Source organism: Condylura cristata, unplaced genomic scaffold (assembly GCF_000260355.1).
Source record: "Condylura cristata isolate star-nosed mole 26May11 unplaced genomic scaffold, ConCri1.0 scaffold00002, whole genome shotgun sequence".
NCBI lineage: Eukaryota > Metazoa > Chordata > Mammalia > Eulipotyphla > Talpidae > Condylura > Condylura cristata.
Genome location: NW_004567103.1, coordinates 86,433,870 through 86,446,351, shown reverse-complemented (window position 1 = coordinate 86,446,351; position 12,482 = coordinate 86,433,870). Strand labels below are relative to the sequence as shown.

Sequence of the window (12,482 nt, the reverse complement as noted above, 5' to 3'; positions counted from 1 at the left end):
GTTTGCTATATCCTTGTGATATACAATTGCGATCTTACAATAAAGATAGAAAAAAGAATGTTATTAAGAAAATCACAAGGGAGAAAAAAATACATTTAAGGTGCTGTTCTGTATTTATCAATACTGAAAATTTACATCTGTTTACAAGAAAATCCACCTACAATGCAGGCCAAATTGGGTCAGTGCAGCTGGGAAAGTGATTGACAGGTGTTTGTACATATGGTTCTGTCATCAGCAAACAGCCAACCATAGTGAGACCATTTGATGGCTTCATGTAATGGAAACATCCCCAGATTATCACTATTGAAAAATAATGTCTGAGCTTAGTTATCTTACTGGAAAGCACTAGGCAGGTGTTTACAAACTTTGTTGTGTGAAGATCTCAGTGTCCAGTGATACCCTACAAGTGGACGGACCATCATAAAGGGACCTTGGGGTATGGTCACCAGCTGTAAAAGTCTTTTACATTTCCAAAATTCATCTAAGAATTTACTTTGTAGAAATGTCATTCCTGCTGAAAATAATTGCAACGGGGATTTGTATCTCTATTTGGAGGGCTCAGAGGATAGGATAGGATGCAACTACTTTCATTTCAGAAAGGACCAATGCCGTAACACACACTTGAGCGGAGTGTGGTCAGTGGCCTGCTGGGCTGAATGCTCTGACTGCTGGTTGACTTTCTTTTCTGGGATGATCTTGGTTCTTATCCTCCCATGCCAATCAGGCTAAAGACACTTTGAGAACAGAGTTAGTGACCCCTGTGCAGCCACTGTACACAGGAATTGCTCTGTGGGTCAAAACCAAAGTGGATCTTGGTGATCAGAAAGTGGCAAACTGTCCTGGATTCACTATAAGCAGAAGAAGGCTGGAAGACTCATGGCTTGTGTCCTGCCACTCCAGGGGTGCCTGAAAACCCGGGACTTAGAAAAGGCCCTCAGGTCATGCGATGGACTGGGCACAAAGGAGAGTGTGTGTGGAGGTCAGATCTGGACACTGAACTTGAGTTAGCCACCGAGGCATGTATGTGTCATAGAGATACCTGCCCAGGGAAATCTATCTTTATGAACAGTCTTAACAATACTCTTACCTTAGTTAACAGACTCAAGGCAGGTTCCATGAGGAAGGCATCGAAGAGTGAATATTGAATCCAAGCCCCAAATGATCTTGGTGAATTCTCCAAACCTGTGTACCCCACTCTGTCACGTGGGGTCTGAGGGAGCTGGCCTGAACATTACACTAGCCTTGGGTGACATCACAGACAAGGCTTTGGGAAGCAGAGCACATTTTGGATGGGGTATTGAAGACACGCCAGAATAAGACGAAGTGGGAATGGTGTCTGAGAAGTGGTGGCATGGGGAAAACTTTGAAAATCATGTCCAAGGCCATGGGCACTGTAGGCTCAATTCTTGGTTTGTTTCCAGTTATTTCTGGGAAGTTAGAAGGATCCATGGACCAAATGTGCATCCTGCTCCAAGCTAGATCAGGTTGCCAGATCTCCTCTTGCCCCTGAGTCCGGGTGTGATACAGGTTGAGGAATACAAGGGAATGGGAAGGAGTGTATTAGCTTATACAAGTGTGCCTGTGTGTGTGCCTGTGTGTGTGTGTGTGTGTGTGTGTGTGTGTGTGTGTGTGAGAGAGAGAGAGAGAGAGAGAGAGGCTGAGAGAAAGAAAGAGGAAGGCAGGCAAAGTTACAGGAGACAAAGGTCCAGCCTCAAAGTTTCTGCCCTTTGGTGACACTACAGTCCCAGCACTGTGCCTTAACATCACTTCCATCCTGTCCCCACTGAAGAACCTGATGGTTGAGTGTGGTGCAAATAACATACCCCAGAACGAATCCCAAAGCACCCAATGTTGGTCCATCTACCACATCTGGCTGTGTGGGTTCTTGCAAGTCACTTAACCTCTCTGCATTTCCCTTTATTTACCTGTCAAAGAAGGAGCGTAGTGCTTCTTGACAGAAAGAGGAACTGGATTTGACACAAAGTACAAGGCACCATTCAGTCCCCTGAAGTGTGGTAGTTAACAAAAGACCAAGCTGCCAGCCCAGAACCCAGGGGTGGCTCTGTGGCAGAGGTATTCCAGGAATTGGCCAGAATTGGTGGGGTCATTATTTTCTCTCATTGCCCTTACCGTGACCCTGAGTGGCAGCCACCCACAGCTTTTCTGGGGGAAAGTGGGACCTGTGTTGGCTTAGCCTCGGCTGCCAGGACTCCAAGTCAACAACTCTGCCCTTGTGTGTCTCGATGGGCATTTTAGTCGCAGCTGCTGGGCATCAGGTGGGGGCAGCAGGGGTGGGCAGAGCACAAGTGGCCCAGGGTGGGTGGACCAAGAAAGGCCTTTTCTTTGGTGGTAGGGAGAGTGAGCTCAGAGCTGCATGGACATGAGAAGGGTGGGCAGCCTCCTGGCATTGCAGGTTGCCTTACCCCAGAGGTGGGGGGAGGCCATGGGGAGAAGACTTCTTTCTGTATTTCTAATCTGGCATGAATAATGTCTACAACGCATGTAGATGAGGGTGCATTTCCTCACTGCTAGGTGCTGTTCACCACCCACCCCTTTGCACCTGTGCTGGGAGGCACGTGATACCATCTGTACCTCCATCTAGAATGATTCTGCTCCCCAGCAGACTCTGCTGTGCCCCTCACTGGGTGACCTCTTTACACTGAAGTTGCCTATCTTCTTGCTCAGAGAGCGGCCTTCCAGCTGTCCCCTGGCTTCCCCACAAGTCAACTCTGCCTGGAGAGCATCTGCCTACCTCCTTCTCCCTGGTCTTGCATATGTAATTCTCCAGGGAACATGAGTTGCTTCTGTAGTCATGAGACAGAACAAAGCAAATGTATGTTGAAAGTTTTCAGTGAACAGTAGCCTATTTTCTCATTTACAAAGCCAAACAGTAAGAGGAAGACAGAAGCAGAATCTTGGGAACCCTGAGGCATTTGCTTTTGACTCCGGATCTCCAGAGGGCAGAGCAAGCAGGAGAATGTCTGTGAGAATCTGTGCCCCCGGCCCCCACCCTGCCCCCACCCCACCTCTAACCTCACCCTCACCCCATCCCCCATCTCCACCCCCCCACTCTCCCCACCCCCCAATTCCCCAGCATGGGTGGGCTTGTCAAGGGCTGCAGGGGGCCTTTGTAGACTTAGTTGCTTTACCTTTGTGATCCTGTCTTCCTCAAAATGTGTATTTTACAGTGGCATTGCTAAAAAAATAGATGCAATGTTTAATTTTACACATTGGACATTTCTGTGGATTTCCAAAAGCACACAGGCCCTACATGGTCTTCATGTGTGGTCTGCCTGGGGTGAGTCCCTCCCAGAAAAACCCTCCATAACAAGCGTGGGGGGCAGCTGTGACTCGCTGCACATCAAACTGCTTCTTGAGTTTCAAGTTTCAGTATCATCACGTGCAAGATGGAGATAAAAATACCTCCTGTAGGAGGGCTAGAGGTTGAAATGAGATAACTTATGCTACATGAAGCCTTCTTTCTATGCTCTGAGTCACAGGTACAGTTGCCGTAAAAGGAGAGAGTGTCAGGATAATTTATAAAATTTGTAGAAATGGAAAAAAAATGCAACATTTGAAAAATAAGGACTGCTCAGGATTTTCAGCTATAGCTGAAATTAATTTTACTAAAATAAGGCCTTTGGTGGGAGCTAAAGAAGGGTAATTCAAATGCAATACAGCCTAGGGCACCATTAGGGGTAACAAGACCCATCTCTCCACAAGTGCTGGGCCTGGGGGGTGTGCTGGAAAGAATGAGAAAGCAGCACCCTTCTAGGAGAGGGGACCCAAGCTGTGAAGGGCATTGGAGAGAGTCCCAGTTGAGAACCTGTTCAAATGTAGCATCAGAGAAAAGAGAAATGACCAGTGAAGAACAACAACAAAAAGATCAGCAGGACCACATGGGCCACAATGGTGGCAGGGCCTTCCTCACACAGCACTGAGAGATGATGCAGATGAGGGAGACCAACTGCACTCTGCATCAGGCCTGCTACCCTGGCTGAGCCTACCCACCCACCCATTGATCCATCCATCTGTCTGTCCACCCATCCAGACTGTTTTTTAAAAGATTTATTTATTTATGAATACAGAACTGGGGAACAGGCCAGAGGTGCAGGGGCAGTGAGAGGCTTCACCAGCGACAGAGTGGGGAGCAGAACAGGCAGATCGCTGAAGTACACTGCTGAGGGGAGCAGCGGGCGGGTCAGGAGAGGTCTGCTGCACCATGTGGGTCACCTCTGGGGCTGGTGGGGATCGAACTCATGCTAAAGTGGCTTTAGCTTCTTAGTGCTAAAACCCGCTGCACCACGAGGGAGGGCCCCAAACTGTTTTTTAAAAGCTCCCTGGAGAACAAGACAATGGAGACACCTGTTCGGCTATTATTCCGAGAGGTTAGGGAAGCAAAGATGGTCCCCAACCCTCACCCCCAGGATGCTGTGTAAAGAAACTAAGCAACAGGGGCTATGGGATTTGCTCAATGTCCCACAGTTAGAGTGAGAAGCCACGACAGGGAGAGTGAGGCCTGTGTGCTCTCCAGGCCACTCTGACCACACCACACCCTCCTGGAGGGAGGGAGCAGAAGGGCTGAGGTAGCCTGCATTGCTCAGAGGGGGCTAGCTTCCCAGAGCTACTGGGGAGGCATTAAGATCCCTCGTGGGTCTGAGGACCTTGTTCTGATTCTCCGAGACCCAGATAGACTATGGCATCCTGTTCTTGGGAACAGGATGTGTTACCTGCCAAATGGACAGAGGTGAGGATGGGAACAAGGAAGGAGTAGGGGTGAACCAGCATCATTCAGGACACACACTCAAGCTCTAGCATGAGTCACTTGTCCGAGGCATGACCACAGGGCTTTTATCTATGACAACACGTTTTATCTGAACACACTCCTGAGGGGAAAACTGTATTATAACCTTATATTCAAGACTGGCTATAGAATATGTTAGGTGGCAAGCAAAATGTCCTGGGTGGGGGGGCTTGGTCAAAATTGAAGAATTTCAAGACAATGACAGCAGAAGATTAAGACAAGTGAATGCAAGGGCTCTTTGAGGGGGTGACTACTTGGGTGATGACACAAGAGGCCCATCAACATGTCTGAGGTCACAGCAGGACAGAGAAGGTTCATATTCAAGTCCAAATCTTACACTAAGTTCCCAATAGTATCCTGACCTCAGTGTTTTGGCAATGGGAGAAGGCAAGTGTGACTTTATCAGGGAAAAGGAATTTATTAGAGAAGCAGAAATAAAGAGAATATAATAGAGTGTCACAAAGATTACTAATCCTGATTGTTTTAAATTCTCAGTCTGATAATTTCCACACCCAGCCATGACTTACTCTGATTCTCCGTGTCTCCTCAGTCTGTGCTTTTGCCGTTTTTTTTTTTTTTTAATACTTATTTATTTGTACATACAGAACTCAGGTACAAGTCAGAAGTGCAGGGGTGGTGAGAGGCTTCACCAGAGACAGAGAGGGGAGCAGAACAGGCTGACTGATGAAGTACACTGCTGAGGAGAGCAGTGGGTGGGTCAGGAGGGGTGTTCCACTCCATGTGGGTCACCTCCAGGGCAGGGAATCAAACTCACACCAAAGTGGCAGTGGCCAGCTTGTAGTGCTGCAATCCTAACCCCTTGCGCCACCAGGGAGGGCCCCACTTTTGCCTTTGAGTGTGCCTTATAATTTTTCCCGACAGAAGATGCCCAAGGTAAAAGAGTCTGCTGTTATGTGGAGGGGCAAGATCCCAGTCTTAGGGTAAGGTCTTGGTCTTCTTGGGGTCCCCTGGTCTGGGGACTTCATACATTTTTTCTCAGTTTTATCTTCCCCCTTTATATGGGACTGGATGCCTAGAGTGAGAAGAGTTGCTTTGCTCTGCCAGCTCAGTTAGGCTCTGGTAAGACCCCAGCAAGTTAGGCTCTGATTAATCTCCTCTAGGACCCTTGTTATGTGTGGGTGTACTGGAGGATTTCAAATGGTTCTCTCTTTCTCACTCCCCACCCCCCAAGCCCTACCCCACGGCTCCCATAAGTTCAGGGGGGATTTTCTGGATGTTTATTGTGAGTACCTGTCTAGCTCCAAGAATTTCTTACAGCATTGCAGGGAACTCTCCCTTCCCCCCACCCCCCACCCCCGACCCATGACTGGATCTCTGGGGGTTTTAACTCTCAGAGTTGTCTACATTAAGTCTTCAGCAACTGCTCAAAAGTAAAGAGTAGAACAACAGTAGAACAGCAGGGCCCCAGACCAGGCAGGTGGCAGCTAGTCCCACTGATCCCAGGACAGAGTGGGCCTGTCTGTTCAAGCCCAGGCCTGTCTGTGGAGTGGTGATAAGGACAGGCTCTCTGGTGTCTGTGAAGGAGGCCCTGGGCTGGGATGGTACCCCATGTCCTGGGCTTGAGCTCTGGCGGGAAGAAGCCAGCCCTTTTCAGAATCTGCCATTAGATAAGACTTTGTACAAAACTTAAAACTTATAATAGTGATGGGTAGGAACTAGCATTTTCTCAGCAGTTCGGATTACTAATAGGTCTGCAGAAAATCTGAGTAAGGAGGGGTGGGGAGGAGAATATGAAATAGGAGCTTTTAATGGAAGGAAAGGAGAGCTAGGTGGTGGAGCTGAGGCCCATCTGTGTCTTAGTATTGGTTTTTGTTTAAGTTTCTGGCTATTTCTGTTTCATATTTACTGTCTTCCACTCTATGATGTGTTTTGGACTAGTAGCTATTAAATTTACGATTTTTTTTTTAAAGAGTTATTTATTTGTGCATACAGAACTGGGGTACAGGCAGGCCAGAGGTGCAGGGGCGGTGAGAAGATTCACCAAGGAAGAAATGGGAAGCAGAACAGGCAGATCGACAAAGTACACTGCTGAGGGGAGCAGGAGGCGGGTCAGGAGAGGTCTGCCGCGCCAAGTGGTCACCTCGGGGCGGGCGGGGATCGAACTCATGCTGAAGTGGTTTTAGCTTCTTAGTGCTGTGCTTTAACCCACTGCACCACCAGGGAGGGCCCAAATTTGTGATTTTTAAAGGGGATTTCAGGGTCTGGAATGGACTCGGGCCTAGGAACATTGACCTTGGTTTGTCCGTGCAGAGTCCATTCATTTCAGGGTTATTCACTGTGTATCTCTCAGTGCCCGCACCTGAAGGAGGCAGGAGGACAGAGCTGATGGGGTGGTCAGAATTTTTTTTAAAGATTTATTTATTTATGCAAACAGAACTGGGGTATAAGCCAGAGGTGCAGGGTGGTGAGAGGATTCACCAGAGATAGAGTGGGGAGCAGAACAGACAGATTGAAGTACACTGCTGAGGAGAGCAGTGGGTGGGTCAGGAGAGATCTGCTGAGCCATGTGGGTCATCTCTGGGGCAGGCGGGGATCAAACTCATGCTGAAGTGGCTTTAGCTTCTTAGTGCTGTGCTTTAACTCACTGTGCCACCAGGGAGGGCCCGGGATGGTCAGAATTTTATGAAGGGGGCAGATGCATGAATCTGTTGGGGTTGCAATGTATCACTAGGGTGATGTGGGCTTTCTTCTGGTATTCAGAGAAGGTACAAATTGGGCCTTTATGGCCAAGCAGGTGCATGGCACATGGACAGAGTATATGTGTGTGTGCTTGTATGCATGCCTGTGCATGTGGTGGGGGCTCTGAGAGTGTCCCAGAGGGCTGAAGCAGGCAGTTGTGAGGGTGCAGCTAGAAAGTTAGGGAAATCCCAGCATGAGAAGGGACCATGAGAGAGCTGATAAGGGACAGTCCCAGTCTGTTGTGGACAACAGTGTGGAGGGAAGCAGTAACCTCTGTGGCCAGGCCTGGTCACAGACAAAGTGAGCAGTGTTGGAAAGTGTGAACTGAGGTTGGACCACAGGCTTGGCCAAGGAGCTTGGAGTGGTTGGCAGATTCTGAACATCCATGCTGTGCTTAGGGTTGCAGTCCCTCTATATGCAAAGCTACAGTGATATTTCCCAGTCACAGCCCTTGAAGAATGCCCTGCCTGGCACACCCAGGAAACAGCAACACTCCCCTCCCCCACCTCCAAGACACACACATACACCACCCCTTCAGGCTGATTGCAGATGTTGCTGAATCTGACATTCTGTATCCACAACCTGGCTGCACCCTCAATACTTGGGTTCTCTGGGGTAGGTCAACCCCTGGATCTCCAGTGTTTTATCTACAAAACAGGTAAGAAAATGCCTACTATACTAGAGTGATACTAGAATGGGTGATGCTGTCAGTGACCCCCCAGACCCTCTCCACATGGACAACCTACTACAGCCACAGGCTTTGGCATATAGTACTTCTGTGGCTTTTGTTACATTTTAAGAGCAGCAGCTGACTGCGAGGGAGACCAGAAGCTCCCTTAGGCCAGGTTTGTTTTGATAAATTCCGTTAAAAACATCAGCCACCAATACCACTATTGCTGGGCAGGGTGCCAAGCTCCCAGTCTTTGGTTCATCATTACATGGTTCCTGTGAAAAGCTGTTATTATTCTTGCTCACAGGTAAGGCAGTTGAGACTCTGGGTATTGGCTACCTCCTGGAAGCCAGTGCATGTTGGAAAGATGGTCAAGCTCAGGCTCCATGACATGAGGGCCTTCATCTTTTCTCTGTCTCGAGGGCCCCAGGAATGGAAAGACAAGTCACTGCCTTTTGGGGTATGTTTCCTCCTTGGCCCAGAGGAATAATGGGAAATAGGCAAAGGGCATAAGCAGTTTCTTTCCAGAAAATAAACATACAGCATCTTATGAAGACATGAAAACTTGCTCATCTCACTTGAAATTATAAAGACATATTCTAAAGTGACATGTTTACTCATTAGATGGGTCTAGATAAAACTACATGTCAGTGAGGATTTGGGAATATAGCAAATTTCACTAGTTACGGGGAGTGCTCGAAATTCACATGATCTCTAGGAGGGCCGTTTTTCAGTATCCAACATTTTTTTTCATTATCTAAAACTTCTGGGGGTTGAGGGGAATTTATCTAAAAGCACATAAAATGCTACTTACAAGGGCTGTGATGGTAGCACTGAATATGGTTACAAAAATCAAAGACTGTTAACAAGCATATATCCATTTGCCGAGAAATCGGTTAAATAAAATGACCAAGTCATTTGTATATTCATACTATTCATACTATAAGAAAGTGGGCTAGTCTGTATATGGGAATAAAGGCACAATTTTTATGATATATTCTTAGGAATAAAGCAAAATGAAGTAGAATACATAAAAAAAGTTTTGTTATTGGACATCAAAAATAATTGCTTATACATATAATACTTCTAGAAGGAATCTCATAAATCAGTACAATAACTTCCCTTGAGGTAGAAAGTTGTCTTTCTTTTTCTTTTCATTTACTCTGAATTGATCATTCAAATTTGTCTGTTTTGTTTCTAGCTCATGCTGTCTGGGCTCCCATGTTCTCTCAGTCTCAGAAGGTGCTCTACTTAAGGTCCCCACTGTCTACATGTCAGTCACTCAAAAGGCGACCTGACTTGACTTGTCCCACCCTCTGCATTGATGAGGGGCCTTTGCTGCTCACTGGAGACAGAAAACGCTACCAGTGCCAACACACAACCCCCTTACCCCTGCTTGCCAAGGTGTGCTCTCAAGGGACTCTGTAAGCCCCAGAAATCTCCACCCACTTGGGCACCCTTGGAAATGTCCAGCTGAGGCCTATCCATGTTATGTGACTCCCAACGTTCAGGTATCTGGAGGGACTGAGCAAAGGCTGAGAAGAGATTTGGGACTTCATGCAATCCCTTCTGTTTAGCCGGAGGTGCTGGGTTCTTTTTTTTAAGATGTTATCTATTTATGCATATAGAACTGGGGTACAAGTCAGAGGGGTCATGAGAGGATTCACCAATGACAGAGAAGGAAGCAGAGCAGGTAGATGGACGCCTGCTGCTGAGGGGAGCAGCGGGTGTTCAGGAGAGGTCTGCTGTGCCATGTGGGTCACCTCCAGGGCAGGGATCAAACTCCCACCGAAGCAGCTGCTGCTGTCTTCACAGTGCTGTGCTCCAATCTGTTGTGCCACCAGGGAGGGACTTAGAGATGCTGGATTCTACATACAGCTGCCAAACCTGGCCATCTCCTTACTTAGCATGGATCCCTCCTGCTCCCCAGCCAAGGACACGGCAATGGATTTCAGCACATGTGTCATTCAAAAGATTTTTGACTTCTGGGTTTTTGGAAGTAGCTGAGCCCAGCTGCGCCTGGCCGAGGGAACAGTGGTCCATCTCCCTTTTAACTCCCAGTTGTGAGGAACATGTAAGCACAGACAGGATAAAGACACATCCTGCCTGAGTGATCAGAAACAGGGCTCCACAGTCCTCCCACAGCAGAGATCCTGCCATAAATCAAGTCCTTAGGGTAATCTGGAATGGTATGCAAGCAAATGCCCTATCCTCATCAGTTTCCTGGAGGGAGATATCTACAGCCACTCAATGTTCAAGGCCTGAAACTTGAATCCCAGAGAACCGCTGGGAGGGAGTGGTAAGGTCCAGGCTCTAGGGTGGGCAAATCAGCCCTTCAGAGGCTGATTTGGACTGCCTTTCCTCTATGTCAGTCTTTCCTGGAATGACAGTGGCTCTGTCCCCTCAACCCTGCATTACACACCACAGTCTCTCTTACACACACACAGACACCCATAAACTCATAGACCCACTGTTTCATGAAAAATGAACACAAAGATGCCTGACATTTATCCATCACCTGGCACGAGTCACTCTGTGCTGATCCATTTGTCAAGAATTCAGTTCTCACAACCCCATGCAATAGATGATGAATCTACTGCGAAGACTTGCCGCTGCTGCTTGGCTAACTTGGCTAATGGTGGCACACATAACCCCAATGAGGTAGGGAGGCCCTCAGTCCCATGATGCCTGTCTGTGCACATCCACACACACCAGGACATGTAGACATACAGGGGTATCTGATGCACAGAGACCCAAGCTCCAGTCCTCTCGGTGAGCCACACACTCACTGAGAGGATTTCAAAGAGTATAAACAAACGGGCACCTCCATGCCCATATCATTATCGTATTCACTTCTTAATGTGATCATACTAACGATTCAGAATATCTCCTTTCTGACAGTCTCTAATAATGAACCAGGGTGGGGGTCAGGGGATAAATATTCCTCTTGATAAAACAAAAGTTTTTTTTTTTTTTTTTTAAATTCAAAGGCCCAATGACAGAAGAGGGGTGGAAGGAGGCCCAGCAATGTTTCCCAACATCCTCACAAAAAATCTCAGGGTGTATGATTTCCTGTCAGCAAGAAAACATGTGTTAGCTTTAAAAAAGCAAGAGCAAGCTTTGCCCAGGCACTAGATCACAAAAAGTCAAGGGCAAGTCAGCTGTGGGGTCCTGCCCATATCTGCCTGTCCCTCCCCACAGGAGGCCAGGAGACAAGCGCCCTGGAGAGGAGTCCTGGTTAGGCAGAGTTTAAAGGGTACTTAAAATCAGCCTAAAGCTTGATCATGCTCCTGGCGGGGGGCAGCCCAAAAAACAACTTGTGCTCTTTTCTCTTGGCCGCTTCCTCTGCCTTCACTCTCAGATCCTCCTCTATTGCTTGTTTCGGGGAAAGAGGGGGGAGAAAGTTTCTTGCCCCAGATACTTCCCAGTTTTGGCATAAAGAAACAGAAAGCCAGCGAAAGCATGCAAAGTGGTGGCTTGGAGGCCTTTCCCACGTTTAGGGACTCCAGACCAGAACTCTTGCTTCGGGAGGACCGGGAGCCTCGCGGGAGGAGCCCCCAGTGCCGCTACAGGAACCCCAAACACTGAGCCTAAAGACCCAGACCCGGAGAGTCTCTGGGCTCTGAGCCCTGCGTGCGCTTCTTGCACTAGCTCTAAGCACCGGTTGGAGTTCCAAGTCTCCTCCAAGTCTCGGGGCTGCCCTGGCCCTGGCCGGGAACTCTGCTCGCGCGCGCACCGCGTCCCCCTTTCCCCCTCCTTGGCGGGTACTCACGGTGGCGGGAAGGCGACGTGCTGTTGGGGCTGGTCATCGCCGAAAGTGCCGGGAGCCGGCGGTGGCAGAAGCAGAGGGCACGGGAAGCGGGTGGCGAGGGTCGCGCTCCTGTGGTGGCCCGGACCGGCCACCGCGGGGAGGGCGCGGCACCTGTGTCACACCCCTCTGGCGCGGGCCGCGGGGAGGGACTCTGGTCTCAGATAGGCAGGCTTCATTTATTTATTTATTTTTTTTCTGCAGCCTGGGCTGATGGGGTTTCCACCCTTTTTTTTTTTTTAAGCACATGCACCCGCCCACTTTTGAACTCTTCTAAGAGCCAACTTTCTGCGCAAGAATCACATTTTTTTTTTTTTTCCTGTTCCTGTTTCTGTCTGCAAATACCAGATACTAAGGCTGTGGTTAAGAATTCCCCTGTGCTTGGACTGTAAAACTCCCAGATGTGACAGAATGGCCTGCCCAGGGGCTGTCAGGGACAGTGACCAAATAGGGACAGACCTGTATTTGAATGTTGGCTGGCTGCTCTGTCACAGGATAGC

The 12,482-nt window shown here is 48.5% G+C and overlaps 1 protein-coding gene across 1 annotated transcript in view; it reads right to left on the bottom strand.

Moving 5' to 3' along the window:
• The window catches only part of GYPC (glycophorin C (Gerbich blood group)), a 43,095-nt gene extending 30,948 nt beyond the window's left edge, over window positions 1–12,147 (bottom strand). The window contains exon 1 of the mRNA XM_004674897.2: window positions 11,947–12,147. Coding sequence (XP_004674954.1) covers window positions 11,947–11,983 — 37 coding nt within the window. The 5' untranslated portion in view covers window positions 11,984–12,147. The remainder of the gene's footprint in view (window positions 1–11,946) is intronic.
• Between the last annotated feature and the right edge of the window lie 335 nt (window positions 12,148–12,482).